Genomic DNA, 26,608 nt, shown 5'->3' with positions numbered 1-26,608 from the left:
CCATGGGGCTGTAGGTGTTCAACCAGGGAATGTAGATAAAGAAGAAGTCAAGTACTGAACTCTTGGACACTCAGCATTTCAAAGCAGAGAAGGTGAGGAAGATCTAGCAAAGCAGACTGAGAAGTTGTATACAGGAAAGGAGGGGAAAAAGAACTATGTTTTAAAATACCTCAGATTATTACTTGAAGAGATGTGAAATCAGCAAACCTTTGTTTTCCTACTGTGTTAGAACACTTTCATTACAGATGTGTTCTTGTCTATTCAATGCTATGTATTAGTGTGGTCTTCTAAATTTTTCTCATAAGACCAGGTAGATACTGGTATCATGATAGAGAAAAGGGGCCACACACACAATTCTTGAAGAATTTTTCTTGGCTCATGAACTGAATTTTCTTTCAGATCAAGTCATGATGTCAGCCTGCAATCCTGCAGTTTTTAATTTCTACAATTACCTAAGAACACATCCCCTTTTGCTGAGACGTCATTTTGGATCATCTGATGCATTTTCCACACACATGAGTTTAACAGGAAAAAGTGGACTAGCAGGAACAATTAATTTAAGTGAAAGAAGATTATTTTTTACTACTGCCAGTGCTCATTTAAAAGCTGGCTGCCCTATGCTGGCTTTGGAGGTGTTATCAAAGATGCCAAAAGTCATCAAGAAAACAAAACCTTTTTGTAGAATATCTAGCTTTTTGGATACTAGTAAAGACTGTTCTCCTTCTTCTCCATTAAAATTGGATGCAAGGGAAGATAAGTCTTCAGCGATTGATTGGTCACAATCACTAATGAATGGTTTTGGATCTTCTTCAGAGGGTTCCTCAGAGAAGCAATCAAACTCCACTCTTTCTTTTGACTGGAGCCAACCAAGTATTGTATTTCAGGATGACTCTTTAGAATTAAAATGGGACAGTGATAACGATGAAGAAAATGAAGATGTCCCACTTTCAATGAAAGAACTAAAACCTTTAGAGGGAAAAATTGGGAAAAAAGTGGATGAAACAAGTTCTAATTACACAGAATCTCTCAGCGCATTAGATGAAAATGACATTTTAAATCCATCAGAAGATGTAATTGCAGTTCAGTTAAAATTTAGAGCTTGTTTAAAGATTCTCACAGTAGAACTTCGTACTTTATCTACTGGCTATGAAATAGATGGTGGAAAACTGCGATATCAGCTATACCACTGGCTTGAAAAAGAGGTGATAGCCCTTCAGAGAACTTGTGACTATTGTTCCGATCCTGAGGAAGTACAGTCGGCATTTGGCAAAAATGGAGATGCAATTGAACTAAATGAGGATGCTGAAGATTTGCTTCAGCAAACAAAAGTGAAACAACTGAGAGAAAATTTTCAGGAAAAAAGACAGTGGCTTTTGAAATATCAGTCTCTCTTGAGGATGTTTCTTAGTTACTGCATACTTCATGGATCCCATGGTGGGGGTCTTGCATCTGTGAGAATGGAATTGATTTTGCTTTTGCAAGAATCTCAGCAGGTATGTAACTTACATGATAACCAGTCAAAATAGTACTTTTATGAAAAACAGTTTTTGAGATTGCTTTTTTTTAGCTTTTAAATATTTAAATTGTTGATTGTCTTAATTATGGTTACTTTAAGGAATGCTACTTTTTTGTGGCATTTCATATTGTGAATTTCTAGAGTTGTGAATGTATTGAGGCTTCAGGACAGTTTCATGTCAGACCCTAAGGTCTGCTTAGTTCATATTAAATGGTCTTACATGAAGGCTTTGCGAGGTGATAATAAAAAAGTATTATCCCATCGTTACTCATTATAATCGGTGGAAGGTTGACCACCTCAGGTCCCTTCTAACTGTAAAAGTTTCAGTTTTGCTTTTGATTTTGAATCATTCTGAAGTTTTTCAAAGAGACCCCTGACTGACTTAAGTAATGGATTATAACTATAAATAGTTGATTAACCTTTTTTCCCTTTGTTTTTAGGAAACAGCAGAACCAATATTTCCTAGCCCTCTTTCAGAACAGACCTCAGTACCTCTCCTCTTTGCTCGTACAGCCAGTGCCAAAACAGTTGTTGCCAATCCATTGTTGCACCTTAGTAATCTAACACATGATATTCTACATGCCATAATTAACTTTGATTCACCACCCCATCCTGATATCCAGAGCAATAAAGTAAGTATGTTTGGTTTCAAACATTTAATTAACCTATATACTGTCATAAAGCTAAAGGTAAGTGTTAAGGCTTTTTATAAATGATTTAAACATCATCCTATGCTTAGTGATTGTTATGTAGCCAAGTTTGTATCGATTTTGATCAAAGAAAACTTGACTGTAGGTAAGGCTCATTTTACCTGTATTATTTACCCAAAGGGTACTTCATTTTTTAACTTTCATTTTATCTTATTTAACCATTTCATTTAGGTAAGAATAATAGTATGTATGTGTGCTTTTATGAGTAATTCTTTAGTGTACACTTAGCCAAAAAAAAAAAAAAAAGCTGGTTGTTTTTTAGAGACAGAAACAATATTGTGTTAAAGAACTAGTATGTAAGTATCTCTTTTTTTTCTTTCTCATAGTCTGTCATCTGATTCTGTCCTACCTCACAAGCTGTGATATCATTCTATTTCCATTTTCTTCTTGTTTAATGGTAGCCTCTCTTACAGTTTTACCCTCCTGGATAACCTAACCCTTATAAATTAATTTTGCCACTTTATATCTTGTACTGCCCAGTAGAATAAATGCCCACATTGCATATTATAGGATTAGAAATTTAATTTTCCTCAGATTATGCTAATTTTAAGCAAATTTCATTCCATATTTAACTTTAATAATAAACACATCCCTGATGTATCAGCTTCTGCTGCTTAAAAACCACCCTGAAACATTAGTATTAATAGCTAAAAATAGCTATGCTTTATTTTGCTCAGGATTGTGTGGGTTGGTTCATCAGTTCTAGTCTGGGCTGGCTGGATTGATGGCTGGATACCTCATTTGTCTTTGGTCAGCAAGCATGTTGACTGGACTCTGGATGACCTAAGATGGCCTCATTTACTTTCTGGTGGTTGGTGGGCCATCTGCAAGACTGTCAGGAGATGTTAGGATGGCCGGAGACTCTGAGATGTGTCTCAGACGCCGGTAGGCATGCTTAGAGTATTAGGCTGTGTTCTCTAAAGAAATAGAATCAAAAGGGGGTGGAGGGTGTGTTTATAGAAAGAGCCTTATTTTAAGCAATTGACTCACTTCATTATGGAGGCTGAGAAGTCTCAAGATCTTCTGTCGGCATGCTGGAGAACCAGGAGAATAGATCATGTAGTTCCAATCTGAGTCCAAAGGCCTGAGAGCCAGGGTAACTGACAGTCTAAGTTCCAGTCCAAATACCAGCAAGCCTGAGATGCAAGAAGAGCTGTTGTTTCAATTCTTGTCTGAAAGTAGAAGACCACCAGTGTCCCAGCTCAATGCAGCCAAGCAGAAGTTCCCTCATACTCAGTCTTTTTGTTCTATTCAGGTACGTCAATTGATTGGGTAAGGCCCACTCACAGACTACTAATTCAAATGTTAATCTCATCCAAAATCACCCTAACAGACAAATGTAGAATAACTTTTTTTTTATTATTTTTTAAAAATTTTACTTTATTTAAAAAAAAAATTAAAAAAAATTTTACTTTATTTTACTTTACAATACTGTATTGGTTTTGCCATACATCAACATGAATCCACCACGGGTGTACATGAGTTCCCAGTCTGAACCCCTCTCCCACCTCCCTCCGCATACCATCTCTCTGGGTCATCCCAGTGCACCAGCCCCAAGCATCCTGTATCCTGCATCGAACCTAGACTGGCGATTCGTTTCTTACATGGTATTATACATGTTTAACATTTGACCTAATGTCTACACACCCCTTGGCCCAGGCAGATGGACACATAAAGTTAACCATTTCACCTGGGTTATTTCATATAGTGGTTTCAGGGGTTTAAAGAGCCAGAGTAGAATTTGCAAGGCTTTTAGAGAACTAGGTTCAGAAATAACACATCACTTTTGCTGTGTCCTCTTGCAAAAACCAAGTCACAAGTAAGCCCAAACTCATTAAGTGGAGAGACAGACTCTGCCTTTTGGTTAGAGAAGCTAGAAAATGTTATTTTTGCTGTCTCCCATTTGAGAAACCTATATGCAGGTCAGGAAGCAACAGTTAGAACTGGACATGGAACAACAGACTGGTTTCAAATAGGAAAAGGAGTATGTCAAGGCTATATATTGTCACCCTGCTTATTTAACTTATATGCAGAGTACATCATGAGAAACGCTGGGCTGGAAGCACAAGCTGGAATCAAGATTTCCAGGTGAAATATCAATAACTTCAGATATGCAGATGACACCACCCTTATGGCAGAAAGTGAAGAGGAGCTAAAAAGCCTCTTGATGAAAGTGAAAGAAGAGAGTGAAAAAGTTGGCTTAGAGCTCAACATTCAGAAAATGAAGATCATGGCATCTGGTCCCATCACTTCATGGGAAATAGATGGGGAAACAGCGGAAACAGTGTCAGGCTTTATTTTTGGGGGCTCCAAAATCACTGCAGATGGTGGTTGCAGCCATGAAATTAAAAGACGCTTACTCCTTGGAAGGAAAGTTATGACCAACCTTGATAGCATATTGAAAAGCAGAGACATTACATTGCTAACAAAGGTCCATCTAGTCAAGGCTATGGTTTTTCCGGTGGTCATGTATGGATGTGAAAATTGGACTGTGAAGAAAGCTGAGCACCGAAGAATTGATGCTTTTGAACTGTAGTGTTTGAGAAGACTCTTGAGAGTCCCTTGGACTGCAAGGAGATCCATCCAGTCCATTCTGAAGGAGATCAGCCCTGGGTGTTCTTTGGAGGGAATGATGCTGAAGCTGAAACTCCAGTACTCTGGCCACCTCATGTGAAGAGTTGACTCATTGTAAAAGACTGATGCTGGGAGGGATTGGGAGCAGGAGGAAAAGGGGGCGACAGAGGATGAGATGGCTGGATGGCATCACCAACTCGATGGATGTGAGTCTGAGTAAACTCCGGGAGTTGGTGATGGACAGGGAGGCCTGGCGTGCTGCGATTCATGGGGTTCAAAGAGTCGGACACGACTGAGTGGTGAACTGAACTGAACTGAACTCATATGTGGTCTTTGCTGTCTTTGTTTATTTGATGCTCTCCTTGGCTTTAATTCATGTCACATGTCTATTGATAATTGAAGGAAAAATAGCAGTTAGATTTTAGTCTGCACAAGAGAGTATCATATTGATAATTAGATCAGGAACCTGGTTTTTTGAATAGTCTACTTTCTTACCTAGGTTAAGCTTCTCCTTCATCCTCAGATCTGTTTCTGTTAGTTCTTTTGTCATGCCATGTTTAGAGCTCTGTCTTCCTTAATACAAATGTTTTCCTTCAGTTGCTGTCTTTCATACCTTTCCCTTTCTCAAAATTTTCACTCTCTTCAAATTGTTTTCTGTAGTAACTTGAATAGTTCTTAAGTGAACTGTCATTATCAGACAAGGTTTTACGTTTTGGTTGAAGAGGGAACAGGTTGAGTCTTGGAGGGCTTGCTTTTAATGAATGGCTCATTGCTTTGCTGAATAGCTAGCATCTGTTCTCATTTGCCCTTAAAATAGAAATTAGGTAGCAGTTGTGTATTTTATAATTACTGCCAGAGGCTTCAGGTTTTATTTGTGTCTGTGTGTGTATTTGTAGTGAGATGTCTCCAGACAGAAATGAGTATTAAGGAAAAAGAGGAAATATTTATTAGGGCAGAATAGTTTTTTCATCTTTTAAAAAATGCTAATTATATTAGGCCTTGAAAAAGGTTCAGTTTTTAAAAGTTATAAATTAATTTTGTGGGTTTTTTTTTTTCCCGCAGGTATATGTAATGCATACTTTAGCAGCCTCACTTTCTGCTTGTATCTATCAGTGCCTTTGTGGTGGTCATAATTACAGGTAAATATCTTCTTGTGAAATTTAAGAATGTTTGTAGTAACTGCTGAAGTTTGCTCTTGCTCTAGGAATATGTATACAGCATACAAGATATGCTCTTGCTTTAGGAATATGTATACAGCAGTCCACATTAGCTAATGCAAAAAGCATATGGAGAAATGTTGAGTCATTTTTTTTCATCTTTGAAGTTTTAGCATTTGTCTTTATGGCAAATGCATCTCAAGTTAAACTCTTTACAATTAACTTATTTAACTGCCTTTTATTGATTACTGCCTAATGCTATACATTGTGATATCACTGGAATAAGATCTCCTTCCTTAAAGTCATGTTAGTTAGAGACAAACATATAAACTTATAAATGATATGTAGTATGACATCATACTTAAATGATTTGTCCTCTATCATTGATCATGATAGACATGATAAACAGTAAAAGGCTCAGGGAACACAGAGGAGGGAGTGACTGGCTTGGAACTGAGAAAAATTTTACACTCTCCTTGATGTTTATGATTTTCTTCTTTATGTCCTAAGGTTTCACTGTAATTTTTCTAGGCTTTTGAAACATATTGTTGGACACTGTGGGGTTATATCTTTCTTTGCAGTTCTCTTATTCTATTTCTTCAAGTATTTTATCTTCTCTCTTCTCTTTCCTTTTATGAGACAGATATTAGAACTTGTGGATCTCTTTTTTCTTTTAGGTTTCCTCTTAAATGATCTATTTATTTCTTTTATTTTTGCTTCATTTCATAAGAAATCCTAGCTGCATTTCCAGACACTAATCCATTCTTCCATGTTTTTCATTAAACTTCTGCTACTGGTGCATATACCTGATATAGCCTACCCTGACGTAGGGCAGACTAGCCATTAAATATCAAATTGAACCTAAACTGACTTTGTTTTCAACTTTGTTATTGATATATATAAATTATATACCTTTGTGATATATAAGCTTCCTATTTGTGGTCAATAATAGTTTCCTCATTTGTATGTATTTTATGACTTTCAGTAAGTATATTTAAAAACTATCATATCTGTTTTAATTTAGAAAATTTAAAGGATACTTTGTTTTTATTATAGTACTAGAGTATACAGTATAGTACTTAGATGTAAAGCAGTATAACTAACACTCAAAAGCTTGTATTTAAATTACTCTAAATGTTAGATCTCAAACATAGAAATATTAAATGTGAAATTCATTTTAGGTCATTCTTTGTTATTATTGTTCATTGCAATTGGAGGTCACTGTAGATAGTTATTATTTAAATTTTTTTTCTCTCAGTTCATTTCAAACAAATCAGTTTACTGGAATGGTGTATCAGACAGTACTGCTTCCCCATCGACATTCCTTAAAAACAGGAAGCTTAGATGAAGCCATAACTCCCAATACATCACCAGCTCAATGGCCAGGTATAAAAAGTTATATATATATATGTATATATATATATACACACAAGTTTTTTCTTAGCTTTATTGAACTTAATCAGATGAGGAAAAAGTAGGTCTGGTTTGGTTTTTCTGTGTGATAATCATTGTTAAGTATTGTTAGAATTGATTCCAATTCATTATTCATCATTTACTACAAATTATCCAGTTATATAACATTAGTTTTTCCTTTATCATAGTACTAAAATAACTCAAATGTTTTGTCATATCATGTTTTATACTTTTGCTTTTGTTGTAATAGAAAAACATTGTTATTTCTAATGTCTGTGTAAATTGAACAGATAGCTCAACACTTATGCATTAACTGCAGTAACCTCTAGTGGTCTATGAAACTGTGGAAGAAAATATTTTTATCCTGATGCTATAACATTTTTTCAAAAATTAGGAATTGTAGTTAATTTTTTGTTTATTAAATTTATTGTCAGTGGTAGCTAATGGTAGCTATATTTGTTCTTTCTCCTAGGAATAACTTCCCTAGTTCAACTTTTGAATTCTTCTGGGGAGGAAGCCCAGTCAGGACTTACGATCTTGCTTTGTGAGATTCTCACAGCAGTGTATCTTAGTCTGTTCATCCATGGCTTGGCAACACATTCTAGTAACGAATTATTTCGGATTGTGGCCCACCCTCTAAATGAAAAAATGTGGTCTGCTGTATTTGGTGGAGGTGCGCGTGTTCCCAACAAAGAACAAGCACACTCAAAAGCTTTACCTGGTTAGTTTTTAATCTGTTTTACTTTATTTTTGAAGGCTACCACTTTATTTATCTGAATGATAACTTTGTTAAATGTAATTACATTTTAATTTATTCACAGGAAAGTATGTTACAGACCATTTTCTTAGAGCATGAATAAATAGTTTTATGGAAAACATACAGTATGAAGTTTCTGGTGTAATTATTAAACTTTAAGATACTGGTATACCAGTGATTAGAACTATCTAATGTAATTTAAAATATTTTACTATTGAAATTTTCATTTGTTTTGAAAAATACTGTAACATTGGTTTTTGTTCTATCCCAAATACAGATTCTCTCTTCTTTTTTTGGCAGGAAGGTACTTTGCTATGCCTAGCCCCCACCAGGTAGTGGTATTCTCCATGGAGTGTGTGGGCTTTTCCAAAGCTCTTTCAACCATCAGTTCTCATAGCCCTACCAGTCTTGCAGGCAAGATACTAGCTTTAGAAATAGGCTTTTACAGTTCAGCTTGCTTTGTGTTGTTTTGGAAGGGTTGGGATACAGTGGGCCGATTTTATTTTGTTTGGCACTTAGAAAATTGAAAATTTTCCGTTAATCAAGTCATATTTTTGATTTAAAACAATGGTTAGCATTTTAGAAAACCATCCCTGCTTCTTTTATTCTGCTCTAGTTCTTCATTTCAATGTTTTCTATTCCTTATACTTTAATGTATTTTTAAATGGGTAAAAATAAAGAAATGTCAGTGCTAATCGTGGTAAATCAGACTATGGCTTGAAGTGACTGGAAAAACATTTCAAATAAGGCTGCTTTATGTTTGCGTATCATGATTCTGGCCATTAGAGATTTTGGATTTCTAAGTGTTCATAATACCATGTAAAGTAAATATTTTAAACAATTCTATTATCTTTTCTAAACTTGGTGGTGTTAAAACTATATATATTTATTTAAAGATTGAAAGCTTTTTGACCTGAAAAAAATCATGATGTTTTCTGCCTTTGTTTTCTTTTTGTGATTTATTAGCCCATATGTGATAATTTTGGCTTTCAAATTTTAAATGATATCTTAATTTCTATAATGGTTCCTTTGAAATTTTTAAAGAGTAATTTCCAGTGCTTAACTTTTTATATGGATGAAAATAGAAAAGACTAACATGAAATTCACATTGGAATATATACTTGACTTCAGATATTTAAATTCTTTTAAAGAACTTTCAAAGTCTAAGAGGGAGTACAGTTTATAGGCTTACTGAAAGTGAAAACTGTGATCTTGTTAATGTAAAATGTTATAAAGGGTATAAATTCTTGAAATAGAATGTCCACACACTTATGAAAAATTAAAAATACATTCTTACTAACCAGTCAGCAAGTCTCAATTTTAACAATTCTAGAACATTTCTGAGCACAGATACATAAACAGCTTTACTTGAAGTCCAGGTTGTTCTTTGTTTAACCACTCAGATTTAGCTGTTTTTAGTTGCAAATACCATGTAATAAACTCTTATCTCACCACTTATCAAATCCTAAATAATCAAAGTGAAAAAAATTATCTGTATCTGTATATTTAACCTCTTGGATTGGGACATGGTGTCCAAATAATACAGGATACTTAAAACATGGTTTACTCAGTGGTGAGGCTGGGTATAGCCGCATATAAATTTTGTGTTGCTCATCTGTCGATAAGAACCCAGAAACTATTCTGAATACAATGCGTCATGGATGTAACTGAAAGAGCATTTACAGAAAACATGCATGATATGATTAATCAGTGTGCTAACTAGAAGAAAAAGAGTACACTCATTTAATGATGAAGCCAAGGCATGCTGTTTCTAAAGCTGATTTAATTTGTAAAGGAGCTAGTAGAAAAAAATAGAAAAACAGAAAAAAGGGAAGAAGTGAAGATAGTGAATAGCAAAGGCAGTAGTAGTAATTAGAAGTAGCAGTCCCTGTGAGGCAGACAAACTGACAGTTGGAGGGACAAAATCTGAGAACAGAAAGTTGGCAAAGGGACAAGCGGCAGTGACTTTCAGTGTAAGGCAAAGTTCTGAAATTTCAGTTTTTGTAGGCATTATTATGTTGTTCTGAAAGCACACCAACTAAAGCAGCACAGCAGCTTGATAAATTTCCAGTTGTAAGTAAGTAGCCTTGCGTGTTTCAGTTACTATTAAATGTAATCATGATGTCCCAGGAGTGTAGTTGCATTAGATAATATTCAGTATACATTGTTGACCAAGGAAATAAAAAGATGTGTTAAAAAAGTTGATCTGAATTCAGTGAAAAATAATGTATATATTTATTTTTTTAGTGTTTAAGTATAGCAAAATGAAGATGGATAAGTCTAGAACATTTCATTTTCCTGACAACCTATTCAGCTATTCAATATCAATGTATTGTATATTGAAGATGAAATACTTTCCTTATAACTCCTGAAAATCTTTTAAAAAGTTTTTTCATCACTTTGTACTGTGAAGTTTTTAAAAGTCACTGTTTTCCTTGTTCTGGTATAAATTCTGATTCTAGAATACTTTATAAAAATGGTCTTATGAACTAAATTATTTTTCTCTCTACAAGTCTATTATATGGTTAATGTACTGTTAATGATATAAAATTTAAATATGACTTAAGCTTTGTAATATGAGAAAATGGTAGACGATTTTTATTAGACTAGCTTGGCAGGTCAGAATTCTTAACAAAAATGTTATTGTACATAAATCAGTATTTTTCATCAAACTTAATTTACTTTGTGATTTCCACATATATTAATATGGGATTTGCTTTTCTCTAATTAATTAAAACTAGTCTGAGTGTGTGTTCATGGAGTTATTTTGTTATTATGGTAAGCTTTTAAAGTAGATAGTTGAGCAGTAGCAATTTTTGAAAAATTACTTTTTTTTTCTGTTAACAGTTAGAAATCCATACTTTTGCTTTTTACTGCATTTATAAAGCAAAGCAAAATATTTTAATAATTTTTATGTTTCATAATACTTGCAGATGAAAGAATTATCATCCATGCATAACTTAGTTTTTGTTAACCCACTTTCTAGCTTCTTAATGCCCCTTGTAATTCACAAGGTCTCTTATATCCAAATTTCTTTTCATTTCTCCCTAATGCTGATTTTTCTTTTATTACTATTAAAGTAGCCATTTACTACCTTAATAATGGAACAGTACAGTCAGTTTGTATCCACAGAGTGGCATGCACATGGCTTGATATTTTATTATTAGCTTTTTTCAAAAACAAATGGTGAAGCACCCAACAGCAGTATATATAGTCTCTATTGCAGTGCCCCTGAGCTTCAAGACTACTTGAATCCAACATGATTTAAGCCATAAAGTTGTCTTAGGTCTTGCTGCAGTTTGAGGGAAAAGTGGGTGCATCTACTCTAATGACAAGCTTCAAGTCATTTCTTGTTTCCTAGGAGATACCACTAAGTCTTTTTACTTGTAGCATTTCATTCAGTACTGTGAACCTGTTTGCCATTTCCCCCCCATTCTCCTTGTTCATCAGAAGTGTTTTATAAGTTTTTTCCTTCTGAAGTTGAATCTGTAATTATAAACATTTCCCCATAATGTAGTTAATTTCATTTTCATGTCATGTGCCTGGGTTCACACACTATACTTTGAAATGTTTTTCTCCCTTTTAAAAAACTGAAAACAAAACAAAACTTTGCTTTAAAAACTCTACTGATTTTTATGACATAGCAAACTTGGTAAAACTATGAATTTAGCCTCGGTTTTATTTTTCCCTAAACATCTATGTTCACATCATATGCCTTCTTATAATCTAAAAACAAAATAAGCAGAATAGTAATATTGGAGTCAAATGACATTTACCTTGGAACACAGCATTAATTTTTGACAGATTAAAAATGCCTTTAAATTCTAAATTTTTTACTCAGAATTTGGTAAAACCATTAAGTTTTAGAATGTATATAAATGTATGCAACAGATATATTAGAAACATGTTTGTTGATTATCAGTTGTTTATAAGATCAGAGAAAAAATTACACATTGATATGATGGTTCTTTTTAAAGTCATTTGAAAGATTATGTAATAATCATACCACTTTTTAGCAGTCTCTTAGTATACTAATTTTATGTGTGTTATTTTTTTCTGAAACAACTAAATTATTCTATTAGAGTCAGCTTGGCTGTAACGATATAATGCATGAGCATGCTATTTATGCAAGCTGAGTAGCTTCAAGTAATTAAGCAAAATTGTATTACAGCACAAATACTTGTATTCCTTGGAAGGTAAGTAACTTCTGGCTGAAATCGTTGAAGAAGAGTATTAGTTTGCCTTAATATGGAGTTGTTTACCTATCTGTTGGATCATGCCTATGTCCAGGAGATAGGCATTTTCTACTGGTGATTTGCATCTTGTGACTTAGTCTTGATTAAAGATTTGTATAACTTGTTTTTCTTTGCTTATGCCCTTAATATTCTAAGGTAAAATAATAAGGGAATATTAACTCTAAAGTGTTTAGAAGTTAAAACAATAAAAACTGCATTTTCTTCCTCTTCTTTGTATTCCATTGACTAGAAAATTCTATCTCTAATCATTTCTAAAAGTCTGAATCAGTTTAGTAAGTAGTGGTGGTGTTTGAACTTTTTAATATTTTCAATGAAAAATTAGTAGTAGTTTTTTAGGGGATAAAAGGCCAAGTGATTGCTGAAGAATCTTAAAATCATTGTCTTTAATTAATATTGACATCTCATGATACTGTTTTCCCTGCCCTGACCCATGAAATTCTTAAAAAAATAAATAAATAAAAAGATGCAGATACTTTTCTGTCATAGTCTTAAATTATGGACTCACTTATAGGAAGATATTACATCCTCTTCTGTATACAATTTACATATACAATAAATAAATGAACATTCAGAGAGTAAGGGTCAAGATGAGATAAAAACAAAGATAGCTATACAAGATGATTTTTGTCTCACTTCCTCCAGTTACCTTACTATCATAGTAATCTCAGTTTTGTGTATGTACTTATTTGTAGTTAACCTTAAGTCTTATGTAAAAATAGATGAAATCAGTACAATGAAAATTGTGCTTATTTTAGTAATACTTTGTTTTGTTCTTATTAGTTTCTTCACTAGTGGAAGAAGGAGAGAAACAGAACAAACGTTTTAGGCCATCAAAAATGTCTTGCAGAGAATCTGCCTCAGTGACCTCTTCCTCACCACCAATAAGCCAGGAGACACTGATAGTTAAAGAGAAGTTCATTCCACCTGAGCTCAGTATCTGGGACTATTTCATTGCCAAGGTAATACAATTGTTATCCAAATGATGATTTGTATTGTTAAACAGAAATGAAAATGTTTAAGTGTAATTGTTGGTGTTTCCAAATATTTTCCCACACAGGTTTAGAAAATGTTCATTTTATCAGGATAAATTATCACAGAATATATCCTAAAATATTTTGGGCATATTTCAACTATTTTTTAAGACAATTCTTGTATAAATTAAGATTTTTACATTTTAAACAATGCAACATTCTTAGGAAGATGAAAAGATAAATTGGCTGCCACATTAATGGTAATGTGTGTGTGTATGTTAGTTGCTCAGGCTTGTCTGACTCTTTTGCAACCCCATAGACTGTAGCCAACTAGGTTCCTCTGTCCATGGGACTCTCCAAGTAAGAATGTTGGAGTGGTTTACCTTTCCCTTCTCCAAATGGTAACGTACTTGGTAGTGATTAAGGAATCAAGACTGCCAGAAGTCAAAGTGCCATCCAAACTCTAATTCCTTTTCTGTACTGTAGTCCAACATTGTCCTGATGTACTCAGATATCAGTTTTTAGTTAAATAACATCAATCCCTCAACAATATTGTTCAAGTTTAAAGTTACCACAATGTATTTAATATGAGTAATTGCATAAAGTACAGACTTTCCTGCTAGCTCTTAGTCCACAAATCACTATATAAACAATAGATGCAACTCTTGATCAGTGACCAATCACAACAGTTCTTTCAAAGTCTGTTAGTGATTGGTCATTTAGTACCTTTTATTCAGTATTCATTTCATACACAGAAAAGCATGTAGTTAGTTGTCTTGCCTCCCTACCTCCCATAATAAATGCAAGTGACGTTTTCAAAACTGGCTAATCAGAACAGGAAATTAGCTGACAAAGTCAAGTGCAACTGGATATGAAAAGTGAGTACTGGAAATAAAATTCAAATCAAATATAAATAAAGTTTTAGAAAAAATAGCTAACTCTTGGATTTAACATTGCTGTCATTTGAGAGACTTTAGATATGCACCCAAGGAAAATTAGTGAGGACCAGCTTATCAACATAAATGAGGAAAGTTTGACAAAGGATGGAGATGACCTAGAGATACTGACATTGGAAAAAAGAAACCAAAAAACTTTCACATTAAAAGAACTCTGGGTAATATTTCACAACATAGAAAGTACAATAAAAACTTGGATGTTGATACAAAGTTAGAAAGGAATTGATAGTTTGCTAACAATTAGAAAAGATACTTGCTTTGTATTCTGGGTTTTATAAAATTAGAAGGCCAGCACTATTGAAAGTTTTCTTGATAAATTTTTTACAAAGAAATAAAACACTTTATAAATTCTCGCTGATTCTGATTTGCAGTTCGGTTCAGTTGTTCAGTCGTGTCCAACTCTTTGCGACCCCATGAACCACAGCATGCCAGGCCTCCCTGTCCATCACCAACTCCCGGAGTTTACCCAAACTCATGTCCTTCGAGTCAGTGATGCCATCCAGCCATCTCATCCTCTGTCATCCCCTTCCCTCCTGCCCCCAATCCCTCCCAGCATCAGGGTCTTTTCCAATGAGTCAACTCTTCACGTGAGGTGGCCAAGTATTGGAGTTTCAGCTTCAGTATCAGTCCTTCCAAAGAGCACCCAGGACTGATCTTCTTTAGGATGGACTGGTTGGACCTCCTTGCAGTCCAAGGGACTCTCAAGAGTCTTCTCCAACACCACAGTTCAAAAGCATCAATTCTTCAGCACTCAGCTTTCTTCACAGTCCAATTCACATCCATACATGACCACTGGAAAAACCAGTATACTCAATATTATTTTTACTGTTTTCTTTTTCCTATACATTTATAGTTGACTGTAAGGGTTTTTTAGTGTTTTGATGAATTTGTTAATAGTCACAGAACACTTGTAGTTTTTTCATTGATTGTTAAGATTTGCTTTGCATGGTTTCAACTTGCATCTGTAGTTTTACATTCTTGTCCTACCATGCCTAGCAAGAGCATCTAGTATATATCCTCTTCTTCTTCTGTGGACAGCCAAATTCTTCACATTCTGAACTTCTAGATTTTTTCCTTACTACCTTGCATTAATTGACTCCTCACTATTTCCTAATGACACCAATCCCTGAGTCCTGTTAGGCAGTAGATTTTGTTTTTCTCATATCCAACATGGTTCAGGATAAAGAAGTGCATTTATATCACCTTGTTTCACATTGCCTTTTGCAGTCATTGATTCATTCAGCAAATGTTTATTTATATTGGAGTATATTTCATCTTCATTTTTGAAGCATAGTTCCTTTTGCTGACTATATGATTCTTGATTATCAAGGCCTTCTTTAGTTGTCTTGTTTCTGGATTTGGTTAAATTTCTGGCTGGTCTGCCTTTGTTCCACTGTTTAACACAGGCTAGTTGAGATGTGAAAGTATTAGTCCACTCAGTCCCATCCAACTCTTTGTAACCCCATGGACTATAACCCAGCAGGCTCCTCTATCCACGGAATTCTGCAGACGAGAATAACAGATGCAACTGGAGTGGGTTGCCATTCTCTTCTCCAGGGGATCTTCCCCACCCAGGGATCAAACCCAGGTCTCCTTCATTACAGGCAGATCCTTTCCTGTCTGAGATGTTGGCCTTCCCTAATTGTTTGCTGCTGAAGACTCTTGTTTATGACAATGCTGCTGGGCATGGAGTTATTATTTTTTTTAATTTATTGAAGTATAGTTGATTCACAGTGTTGTGTTAATTCCTGTTTTATAGCAAGGTTATCCAGTTATATTACATTCTTCTTCATGTTTTTCATTACGGTTTATCACAGAATATTAAATATATCAGTAGTTCCCTGTGCTATATAGTAGAACTTTATTGTTTACCCATTCTCTATATAATAGTTTCTATCCACTAATCCTAAAGTCCCATTCCCCACCCCAAGTCTATTTTCTATGTCTATGAGTCTGTTTGTGTTTCACAGATAAGTTCATCTATATCATATTTTAGATTTCATCCATGAGTAATATCATATGGTATCTGTCTTTCTGTCTTTGTCTGTCTCTTTTTGACTTCACTTCTTATGAAAATCTCTAGGTCCATCTTCAGCATTATTTCATTCTTTTTTATGAGTGAGAATTCAATGCTATATATACACACACATGCACAGCACATCATTCTTTCTTTCATCTATTGATAGACACTACTTAGATTGTTTCCATGTCCTGGCTATTGTAAATGGTGCTGCAGTGAACATTGGGGTACATGTATCCTTCCAAATCGTGCTTGTCTCTGGTTTTCAGTTCAGATCAGTCACTGAGTCGTGTCTGACTCTTTGCGACCCCATGAATCACAGCACACCAGGTCTCGCTGTCCATCACCATCTCCCAGAGTTCAGTCAGACTCACGTCCATCGAGTCCGTGATGCCATCCAGCCATCTCATCCTCGGTCGTCCCCTTCGCCTCCTGCCCCCAAACCCTCCCAGCATCAGAATAAGTCAACTCTTTGCATGAGGTGGCCAAAGTACTGGAGCTTCAGCTTTAGCATCATTCCTTCCAAAGAAATCCCAGGGTTGATCTCCTTCAGAATGGACTGGTTGGATCTCCTAGCAGTCCAAGGGACTCTCAAGAGTCTTCTCCAACACCACAGTTCAAAAGCATCAATTCTTCAGCACTCAGCCTTCTTCACAGTCCAACTCTCACATCCATACATGACCACAGGAAAAACCATAGCCTTGACTAGACGGACCTTAGTCGGCAAAGTAATGTCTCTGCTTTTGAATATGCTATCTAGGTTGGTCATAAAATTTCTTCCAAGGAGTAAGCGTCTTTTAATTTCTTTTAAAATCACTGCAGTCACCATCTGCAGTGATTTTGGAGCCCAAAAAAATAAAGTCTGACACTGTTTCTACTGTTTCCCCATCTATTTCCCATGAAGTGATGGGACCAGAAGCCATGATCTTCGTTTTCTGAAGAATGTTGAGCTTTAAGCCAACTTTTTTGTTCTCCTCTTTCACTTTCATCAAGAGGCTTTTTAGCTCCTCTTCACTTTCTGCCATAAGGGTGGTGTCATCTGCATATCTGAGGTTATTGATATTTCTCCTGGCAATCTTGATTCCAGCTTGTGTTTCTTCCAGTCCAGCGTTTCTCACGATGTACTCTGCATATAAGTTAAATAAGCAGGGTGGCAATATACAGCCTTGATGTACTCCTTTTCCTGTTTGGAACCAGTCTGTTGTTCCATGTCCAGTTCTAACTGTTGCTTCCTGACCTGCATACAGATTTCTCAAGAGGCAGGTCAAGTGGTCTGGTATTCCCATCTCTTTCAGAATTTTCCACAGTTTATTGTGATGCACACAGTCAAAGGCTTTGGCATAGTCAATAAAGCAGAAATAGATGTTTTTCTGAAACTCTCTTGCTTTTTTGATGATCCAGCAGATGTTGGCAGTTTGATCTCTGTTTCCTCTGCCTTTTCTGAAACCAGCTTGAACATCAGGGAGTTCATGGTTCACGTATTGCTGAAGCCTGGCTTGGAGAATTTTGAGCCTTACTTCACTAGCGTGTGAAATGAGTGCAATTGTACGGTAGTTTGAGCATTCTTTTGCATTGCCTTTCTTTGGGATTGGAATGAAAACTGACTTTTTCCAGTCCTGTGGCCACTGCTGAGTTTTCCAAATTTGCTGGCATATTGAGTGCAGCACTTTCACAGCATCATCTTTCAGGATTTGAAACAGCTCAACTGGAATTCTATCACCTCCACTAGCTTTGTTCATAGTGATGCTTTCTAAGGCCCACTTGACTTCACATTCCAAGATGTCTGGCTCTAGGTTAGTGATCACACCATCATGATTATCTGGGTCGTGAAGGTCTTTTTTGTACAGTTCTTCTGTGTATTCTTGCCACCTCTTCTTAATACCTTCTGCTTCTGTTAGGTCCAGACCATTTCTGTCCTTTATCGAGCCCATCTTTGCATGAAATGTTCCCTTGGTATCTCTCATTTTCTTGAAGAGATCTCTAGTCTTTCCCATTCTGTTGTTTTCCTCTATTTCTTTGCATTGATCGCTGAAGAAGGCTTTCTTATCTCTTGTTGCTATTCTTTGGAACTCTGCATTCAGATGCTTATATCTTTCCTTTTCTCCTTTGCTTTTCGCCTCTCTTCTTTTCACAGCTATTTGTAAGGCCTCCCCAGACAGCCATTTTGCTTTTTTGCATTTCTTTTCCATGGGGATGGTCTTGATCCCTGCCTCCTGTAAAATGTCACGAACCTCATTCCATAGTTCATCAGGCACTCTATCAATCAGATCTAGACCCTTAAATCTATTTCTCACTTCCACTGTATAATCATAAGGGGTTTGATTTAGGTCATACCTGAATGGTCTAGCAGTTTTCCCTACTTTGTTCAATTTAAGTCTGAATTTGGTAATAAGGAGTTCATGATCTGAGCCACAGTCAGCTTCTGGTCTTGTTTTTGTTGACTGTATAGAGCTTCTCCATCTTTGGCTGCAATGAATATAATCAATCTGATTTCGGCGTTGACCATCTCGTGATGTCCATGTGTAGAGTCTTCTCTTGTGTTGTTGGAAGAGGGTGTTTGCTATGACCAGTGCATTTTCTTGGCAAAATTCTATTAGTCTTTGCCCTGCTTCATTTCGTATCCCAACACCAAATTTGCCTGTTACTCCTGGTGTTTCTTGACTTCCTACTTTTGCATTCCAGTCCCCTATAATGAAAAGGACATCTTTTTTGGGTGTTAGTTCTAAAAGATCTTGTAGGTCTTCATAAAACCGTTCAACTTCAGTTTCTTCAGAGTTACTGCTTGGGTCATAGACTTGGATAACTGTGATGTTGAATGGTTTGGCTTGGAGATGAACAGAGATCATTCTGTCGTTTTTGAGATTGCATCCAAGTACTGCGTTTCAGACTCTTTTGTTGATCGTGATGGCTACTCCATTTCTTCTGATGGATTCCTGCCTGCAATAGTAGATATAATGGTCATCTGAGTTAAATTCACCCATTCCAGTCCATTTTAGTTTGCTGATTCCTAGAATGTCTAGGCCACCCTTGCCATCTCTTGTTTGACCACTTCCAATTTGCCTTGATTCATGGACCTGACATCCAGGTTCCTATGTAATATTGCTCTTTACAGCATCAGATCTTGCTTCTATCACCAGTCACATCCACAAGTGGGTACTGTTTTTGCTTTGGCTCCATCCCTTCATTCTTTCTGGAGTTATTTCTCCACTCATCTCCAGTAGGATATTGGGTACCTAATGACCTGGGGAGTTCCTCTTTTGGTATCCTACCATTTTGCCTTTTCATACTGTTCATGGGGTTCTCAAGGCAAGAATACTGAAGTGGCTTGCCATTCCCTTCTCCAGTGGACCACATTCTGTCAGACCTCTCCACATGACCCGCCCGCTTGGGTTGCCCCGCAGGCATGGCTTGGTTTCATAGAGTTAGACAAGGCTGTGGTCCTAGTGTGATTAGATTGACTAGTTTTCTGTGAGTATGATTTCAGTGTGTCTGCCCTCTGATGCCCTCTTGCAACACCTACCATCTTACTTGGGTTTCTCTTACCTTGGACGTGGGGTATCTCTTCACGGCTGCTCCAGCAAAGCACAGTCACTGCTCCTTACCTTGGACGAAGGGTATCTCCTTACCACTGCTGTTCTGACCTTCAACGTGAGATAGCTCCTCTAGGCCCTCCTGTGCCTGGTTTTATGGGCATGGAATTCTCATTAAAGAGAGCCCTCTCTGTCCAGGCAGCCGAGTTCTTTGTCTTCACAGACTGATAGAACAAATGAGTCACAGAGGGCAGAGGTCAGGCTAGAAATAGCCCCTGGCCAAAATGCTAGATGCTCACTTTTACCAGAGATTGAGTAGTTGTTGCTGTTGTTGTTTCTCCTGGTCACACAACATGCAGGATCCTAGTTCCCTAAGCCAAGGATCGAGCCTGCACCCCTGGTAGTGGAAGTGCAGAATCTTAACCACTGGAACACCACGGTAGTCCCTCACAAGTTTTTCTTGAATAAATACTTCTCTGTGTGTTTGATCAGTTTCCAGTATCTTTAAATAATTGTTTTGACAACTTTGTTGGGTTTCCCTGGTGGCTCAGATGGTAAAGAACCCGCCTGCAGTGCTGGAGATCTGGGGTTGATCACGGGTTGGGAAGATTCCCTGGAGAAGGGAAAGGCAACCCACTCTAGTATTCTTGCCTAGAGAATCCTCATGTACAGAGGAGCCTGGCGGGGTACAGTTCATGGGGTCTCAAAGTGTCAGACATGACCGAGCGACTAAGCATAGTGCAGCACATTTCTGCTTTCTGGGCAGAGGACTACCAAGCTATTCGCTCAGCTCTTCCAGAAGGTCTACTCCTCCTGCTGTGTTCCTTTATTCAGCTTCCTTGAATCCAGTATTTGTTTTCTTCTCAAATTTCCCACATCTCTTCTTTCATCCTCACTCAACTGATGGTGTCATAAGTCATTTAAAAAAAAGAATCAAACAAAATTCTTCCATCACTCTGTCGTGAATCTCCCATCTTATTCTCTCCTCTTATTTACTATTGAGGAAACATCTTTCCTATCAAAGGCTTTAGTGCTAGTCTGAATCCTGTCCTTGCTTTTCTTCTCTAGCCTTCTGTCTTCTCTATTGTCTTTTCCCAACAGAACAAAATAGTGCTCTGCTGTCTCACATCCCAAATACTGCTTTGACCCCCCAGTTTTTTCCAGCTGTTATTCCGTTTTTCTGCTTCTCATTCTCATTCAGCTTTTCAAAAGTGTATACATATTATCTCTCTTATTACCATAGATCCCCTTCACTTGTAGTCATTGTATGACTTCTGACACAACTGCCCCCTGAAACTGCTATTACTAAGATTCAAGTGGCACCCATTCTGTTATCAAATATAATGGAAACTTCTTTATCATCATCTCACTTGACCTCTTAGCAGCAGGTTCAACCATGTGACCATTTCCTCCATTTTGAGTTGCTTTTATTTTGTTCTCTTGATACCAGTCTCTTCTAGTTTACTTCCTAACTTTGTTCTTTATTCCTTTGAAATGTTCTTTCTTTATCCTTCCTTTTCTACCTGACCTGTGAATCTTGGTCTTTAAGATTTGGGTTTTTTTTTTCTTCAGTAATGCCCCTGTCACAACTAGAGTCTTCCCATCTTATTAATTGGCATCTTCTTCCATGTAGTTGCTCAAGCAGAAACCCAGAAATTGTCTTTTCCTTCTCTTTCCCTTGCTCTCCAAGTTGATCAGTAAATCTATCAATGTATTCCCCCAGGTATACTGTGAATGTGTTATTTATCTCCATCTCCATGACTGACACCTGTATCCAGACTGCCAGCTCTTGCCTTAGTTTCTGATGTCTCCTGTTTCTACTTTTCACATTTGACTTTTCTCTAAAAAGGCTGTGGTCATAGTGATACTCCTAAAAGCATAAATATCAATACCTTTACTCTACTTAAAATTCATTGGTGGCATTCCATTACACTCTTTACTGTGTTGTTCAAAAACCCTACCTTATCTGTCACATGCTATTCTCTTCTGTTTTTTTTGCCAACACTATCCTCTTGCTTTAGTAGCCTTCAGCCAAATTCTTTTTTCTCATGCCAAACTTTTTTCCTTTATTAAAGCCTTTTTACATACTATTACTACTGCCTAAAATGCTTTTCTTCGCTCTCGTTATATGGCTTATTCCTTCTTGTCCTTTTAAGTCTCACTTAAATTACACTTTTCAAAGAGGCCTTTCATGGTTAGCTTATCTCAACTCTTGTTTTTTTTCTTTATAACACAGCTAAATTCAATTTATATTTAATTTTCAATATTTGCCTATTTTTCCCCACTAAAATATGTTATGTGAGAGCAGTGACTGCGTATATGTCTTAAATTTTCTTACATTGAGTATACTTTTGATACGTAGTGGATACTGAATAAATTTTTTGTTGATATGATGACTAAATAAGGGAACCAACTAAAGTGGTATTGAAGGCATAGACTGTCAAAAAAGAAGCAGCCAATTACTTGGTACTTTACTTTCTTATAACGAAGTACTCAAAAATGGGATAAATTGCTGATATTAGGCTATTTAATTACATGTATTAAGTCATATAGTTGGATAATAAATTCTATAACTTTTTTCTTTTAGCCATTTCTACCTGCTTCCCAAAGTAGAGCTGAATATGATTCAGAGGAGAGTCTGGAAAGTGATGATGATGACGATGATGTTTTAGCTTCCGATTTCCATCTCCAGGAACATTCTAACTCAAATTCGTATAGGTATGGAATATTTAATTTTAAGCTTCTTTAAAAAATTTTGTTTTTTAATTTTGAAAATAATGCATGTGAAATTAGTAGCTTGGTGAATTACAACCTAGATCTGAATTGTTAAGTTCCCTTCCATAACAGTAATTCCACAGTTAATTTTTGATTGTGTACTTTATGACAGTTTAGACTAATAAAAACCACTACTCTAAGGAATAAATTTGTTACTTGAAAAAGAAAGAAGCCAAAATGTCTCTGTTTAATTTTTTTTTTAAAAAGCAAATCTTCAAGCATATCTCTTCCAGCTGAGTCTTCCTCTATGCTGTTTACAGATACTCATTCTAATGAGTTTCTGGTTTATCCTTCTGTTTTCAAAAATAAGCTTGTGTGTGTGTATCTCTGTGTATATAAAATCTTATTTCTGCTGCTTTCTTACACAGAAGGTAGTAGATACCATATTATATGTAATGTTTATAGCTTGCTTTTTATTTATTAATACATGCTAAAATTCACTTCATATTAACATTTAGAGATCCTTTTTTGTTCTTTTTTATGGCTACCCTAAAATATTCCATGATTTAAAGCTAGTTATTCAGTCATTACTCTGCTGATGGATAATTTGGTTCTTTATACAATGCTGACATGAGTAAACTGCCTGTGTATATTGTTTTGTTTTTGTGGAGGTCCTTCAGGGTAGATTCCTAGTAGTGAGTTATTGGGACAAAGAGTAGTGTAGTCTTCTCAATCCCTAAGTAAATTTTTAACAAATCTATTGCTTTATTTATAGTTGGTCATTGATGCGTTTGGCAATGGTACAGCTGGTGCTCAGCAATTTGAAGACTTTCTATCCTTTTGCAGGTCATGATCTTGCAGGTAATACATAGCTTAACATGAGCTAATATTGCCATTGCTTTTGATTTACTGTTTTGTATTTTTTTTCAAATAGTGGATAAAAAGTTTAGTAACTTCCTGCTGGTAGAAGATTCGGTTCTTTTAACCAAAGCAACTGTCTATAAATGAGTCTGTCATATTGTTAGTTGCTGGTAGAAAGACAGGATCCAAGAAAGCAGGGAATGTGCAGCTGATGTGATTAACTGCACCAAGACTGTGTTTATAGCTCTAGTCAAAGAGCTGGATATTTCCTAGTTGTAGACACCCAGGAGACTAACAAAAGCAAAAATGTAGTAATTATTAACTCCAATGGATGAAAAGATTGTATAGAAACGAAAGGGGCATGACAGTATACCAAGTAATTTAGCTGTGATTTTTATATGTATGTGGTAGATGCTAAAATACTAATTTAACTAAAAATTATTGTGGACTATATTGGATTGATGGAGAGAAGGGAAGTTTATTCTCATATTCCATAGTAAATCTTTAGATCACTTCTAAACTTGAAAAAACTCAAGAATTTGCAGTAAGCCTACTATTTAGATTTTTGAAGGTAAAAAGCAAGAATAGCTAAAGATTGAAAGTAGATCAGGATTTAGGAATATGGAAATGTAAAATATGAAGTGTTGAGTTTTGTAGTAAGTATTATTTCACGTTCTTTTTTTACCTTGCGTATTGTTTTAATTCTCCAAAGAATATTCTCTCAGCATATTCTCCAATATGCTGTGCAGAAATTGGGCTGATACAAGGGTTTAAGGCAACTGATTTTCCGTCCAGACATATTTTTATGATATTCACGTACATTTTTTTCATATGAAATTAAAGTCAGATGCAGTAATTCCTATAGCAGTTATTTAAATCACAAGTTGCAAATGTTATTTCAAGTTCTAGTAGTAAAGGTATGATGTAATTTTGACCTAGATTGCCCTTTTTCTGTTATCCTAGGCCACTAATTATGTTGAAATGCCATAGAGATTTACAGCATCCTTCTTTTCAGTCCTCTGGACTTCTGTGCTCACCTCTCTTTCACGTCTCCTCTGCCAAAATGTGTATATCTTATTTCAGTCGTTTTTAAGATTGAATATAGCATTTTATTGCAGAAGATAATAGTGGGTCAATTTTCTCTGTTTAGAGCTTCCAGTTAGTTCACCACTTTGTCATGCTGTTCTAAAAACTCTTCAGTGCTGGGAACAAGTTCTTCTCCGACGACTTGAAATCCACGGGGGACCACCTCAAAACTTCATTGCAAGTCATACCTCTGAAGAGAGTGTTTCTGCAGGTCCTGCAATTCTCCGCCACAAAGCTTTGCTGGAACCTACCAACACTCCTTTCAAGTAGGTTTTCATATGGATACTATTCGCAGTTTTAGTAAGTCAGAATATTAGTGGTATTTCATGAAGAAAATGTTTTAGTACTTCTTACATTTAATTTGCTGTTCTGGGCTCATATCTGTGTCTTTGTGTGATGCATATTGTAGTCTGGATTTTCGCAGACATTTCTCACAAAGGTTTATATAGTAAATATTTTAGGCTTTGCTGGCCCTACAGTCCTTGTTGGAGCTGTTCAACCGTGCCATTGGAGAGTGAAAGCAACCATAAACAATAAGTGAATGGGCATAGCTGTGATCCAGTGAATTTTTACATAGGAGTAAAATTGATTAACAATGATCTGTTAGTTATAGATGTAATTCACTTATACCAATACAAGTATCCATTCTTTGTAAAATTGTTTTCTCATTTAGGTTATTACAGAATATTGAGCCAAGTTCCCTGTGCTATACAATGGGTCCTTGTTGCTTATCTATTCTAAATATAATAGAGTCAATAAACTTTATTTTTGAATATGAAAGGTAGGCTGGATTTGAACTGTTGGCCAGTGTTTCCTAACACCTACTTGGGAGCAGAGCTATTTGGAACAGTTTTTTAGCAAACTGTTTTACTGTACATGAAGAAATAAAGCATTTGTACCAAAAGATAAATCAGTTCAGTGCTTGCTTCCTTAAGAAAATTACTACAGAAAATGTTAACTGAATAAACAGTGTACTTTGTGGCTCAGTGACATAGTTGATTTTCATTCTTTCACAGGCTCTTCCCTCATTGCTCATCAGCAACAGAGTTCATGGGCTAGTACATGTTCACAGACAACACTTTGAGTGGCTTTGTTTCTGGATCTCTTCTAGGAAGCATACCTCTTTTGTTAGAGCTTATATTCTTAGGTTAAAGGTCAGCAAACTGCAAACCATGGGGCCAAATCCACACCTCCTTCTGTGTTGTCAATAAAGGTTTATGGTTTGTATCCACACCCTTTCATTTTCGTATTACCTGTGGATACTTTCCCACTTCAGTGGTGAAGTTATGTGGTTGTAGGAGAGAACATACGGCCCACAAAGCCTGAAATATTTACTGTCTCTTCTTTTAAGGAAAGTATTACTGATTACTACCCTAGATGATGTGGTCTGATTCTAGATAACTTATTATTATAATCATTCATATAGCACCAAGGGAGTGTAATCAGGTTAATCAGAAGTCTCGGAAGTGTATAGTGAAATATATTGCCTCTTTGTAGATCTAAACACCATCTGGCACTGTCTGTGAAGAGACTTTGGCAGTACTTGGTGAAACAGGAAGAAATTCAAGAAACCTTTATCAGAAATATATTCACAAAGAAAAGGTGTCTAAATGAGGTCTGTATAAATTAAAACTTGTTTGCCATTTTGTTATTAATGCCTTGTTTTTTAACTATAAAGAGTTGTATTTTACAGACTTTCATAAAAATTCATTTTTTATGTCATAAACATGTATGTTAATTCATAGAGAGAGTTGGTATTTTCCTAACTAGTTTAAAGTAACTAATTCAGATGTAGTTGGGACTTTTTTCCCCAGAAAGATACTGTTTAACTTAGAATTCTGTATCTTGTTTCCTGATTTTGAGCTGTCATGACTACCTTTTGAGACAAAGGGGAAATTTCCTATCCTTTTCATGTGATAAAGTTTATCTTAGAAGTTTCATTGAAACTAGGTTTTTATACTGGAAACATATCAAATATTTACATTTTCTTTTTATTGTATTGATTATACTTAGTACAATTTTATAATCTCAGTTTATAATTTTACTGTAATTGGTTGATTATACCTTAATGTTATCATAATACAGA

The 26,608-nt window shown here is 35.8% G+C and overlaps 1 protein-coding gene across 4 annotated transcripts in view; it reads left to right on the top strand.

Moving 5' to 3' along the window:
* The window catches only part of DMXL1 (Dmx like 1), a 132,733-nt gene that overhangs the window by 62,537 nt on the left and 43,588 nt on the right, over positions 1 to 26,608 (top strand). For all 4 annotated transcript variants that reach the window (XM_069591714.1, XM_069591713.1, XM_069591712.1 and 1 more), the window contains exons 24-33: positions 400 to 1,493; positions 1,957 to 2,148; positions 5,863 to 5,939; positions 7,216 to 7,343; positions 7,843 to 8,091; positions 13,164 to 13,342; positions 22,448 to 22,578; positions 23,351 to 23,436; positions 24,587 to 24,788; positions 26,020 to 26,137. In XM_069591714.1, the coding sequence (XP_069447815.1) occupies positions 400 to 1,493; positions 1,957 to 2,148; positions 5,863 to 5,939; positions 7,216 to 7,343; positions 7,843 to 8,091; positions 13,164 to 13,342; positions 22,448 to 22,578; positions 23,351 to 23,436; positions 24,587 to 24,788; positions 26,020 to 26,137 (2,456 nt within the window). The remainder of the gene's footprint in view (positions 1 to 399; positions 1,494 to 1,956; positions 2,149 to 5,862; positions 5,940 to 7,215; positions 7,344 to 7,842; positions 8,092 to 13,163; positions 13,343 to 22,447; positions 22,579 to 23,350; positions 23,437 to 24,586; positions 24,789 to 26,019; positions 26,138 to 26,608) is intronic.

This window comes from Ovis canadensis, chromosome 5 (genome assembly GCF_042477335.2).
Source record: "Ovis canadensis isolate MfBH-ARS-UI-01 breed Bighorn chromosome 5, ARS-UI_OviCan_v2, whole genome shotgun sequence".
NCBI lineage: Eukaryota > Metazoa > Chordata > Mammalia > Artiodactyla > Bovidae > Ovis > Ovis canadensis.
This window is presented reverse-complemented; position numbering and strand designations above follow the sequence as displayed.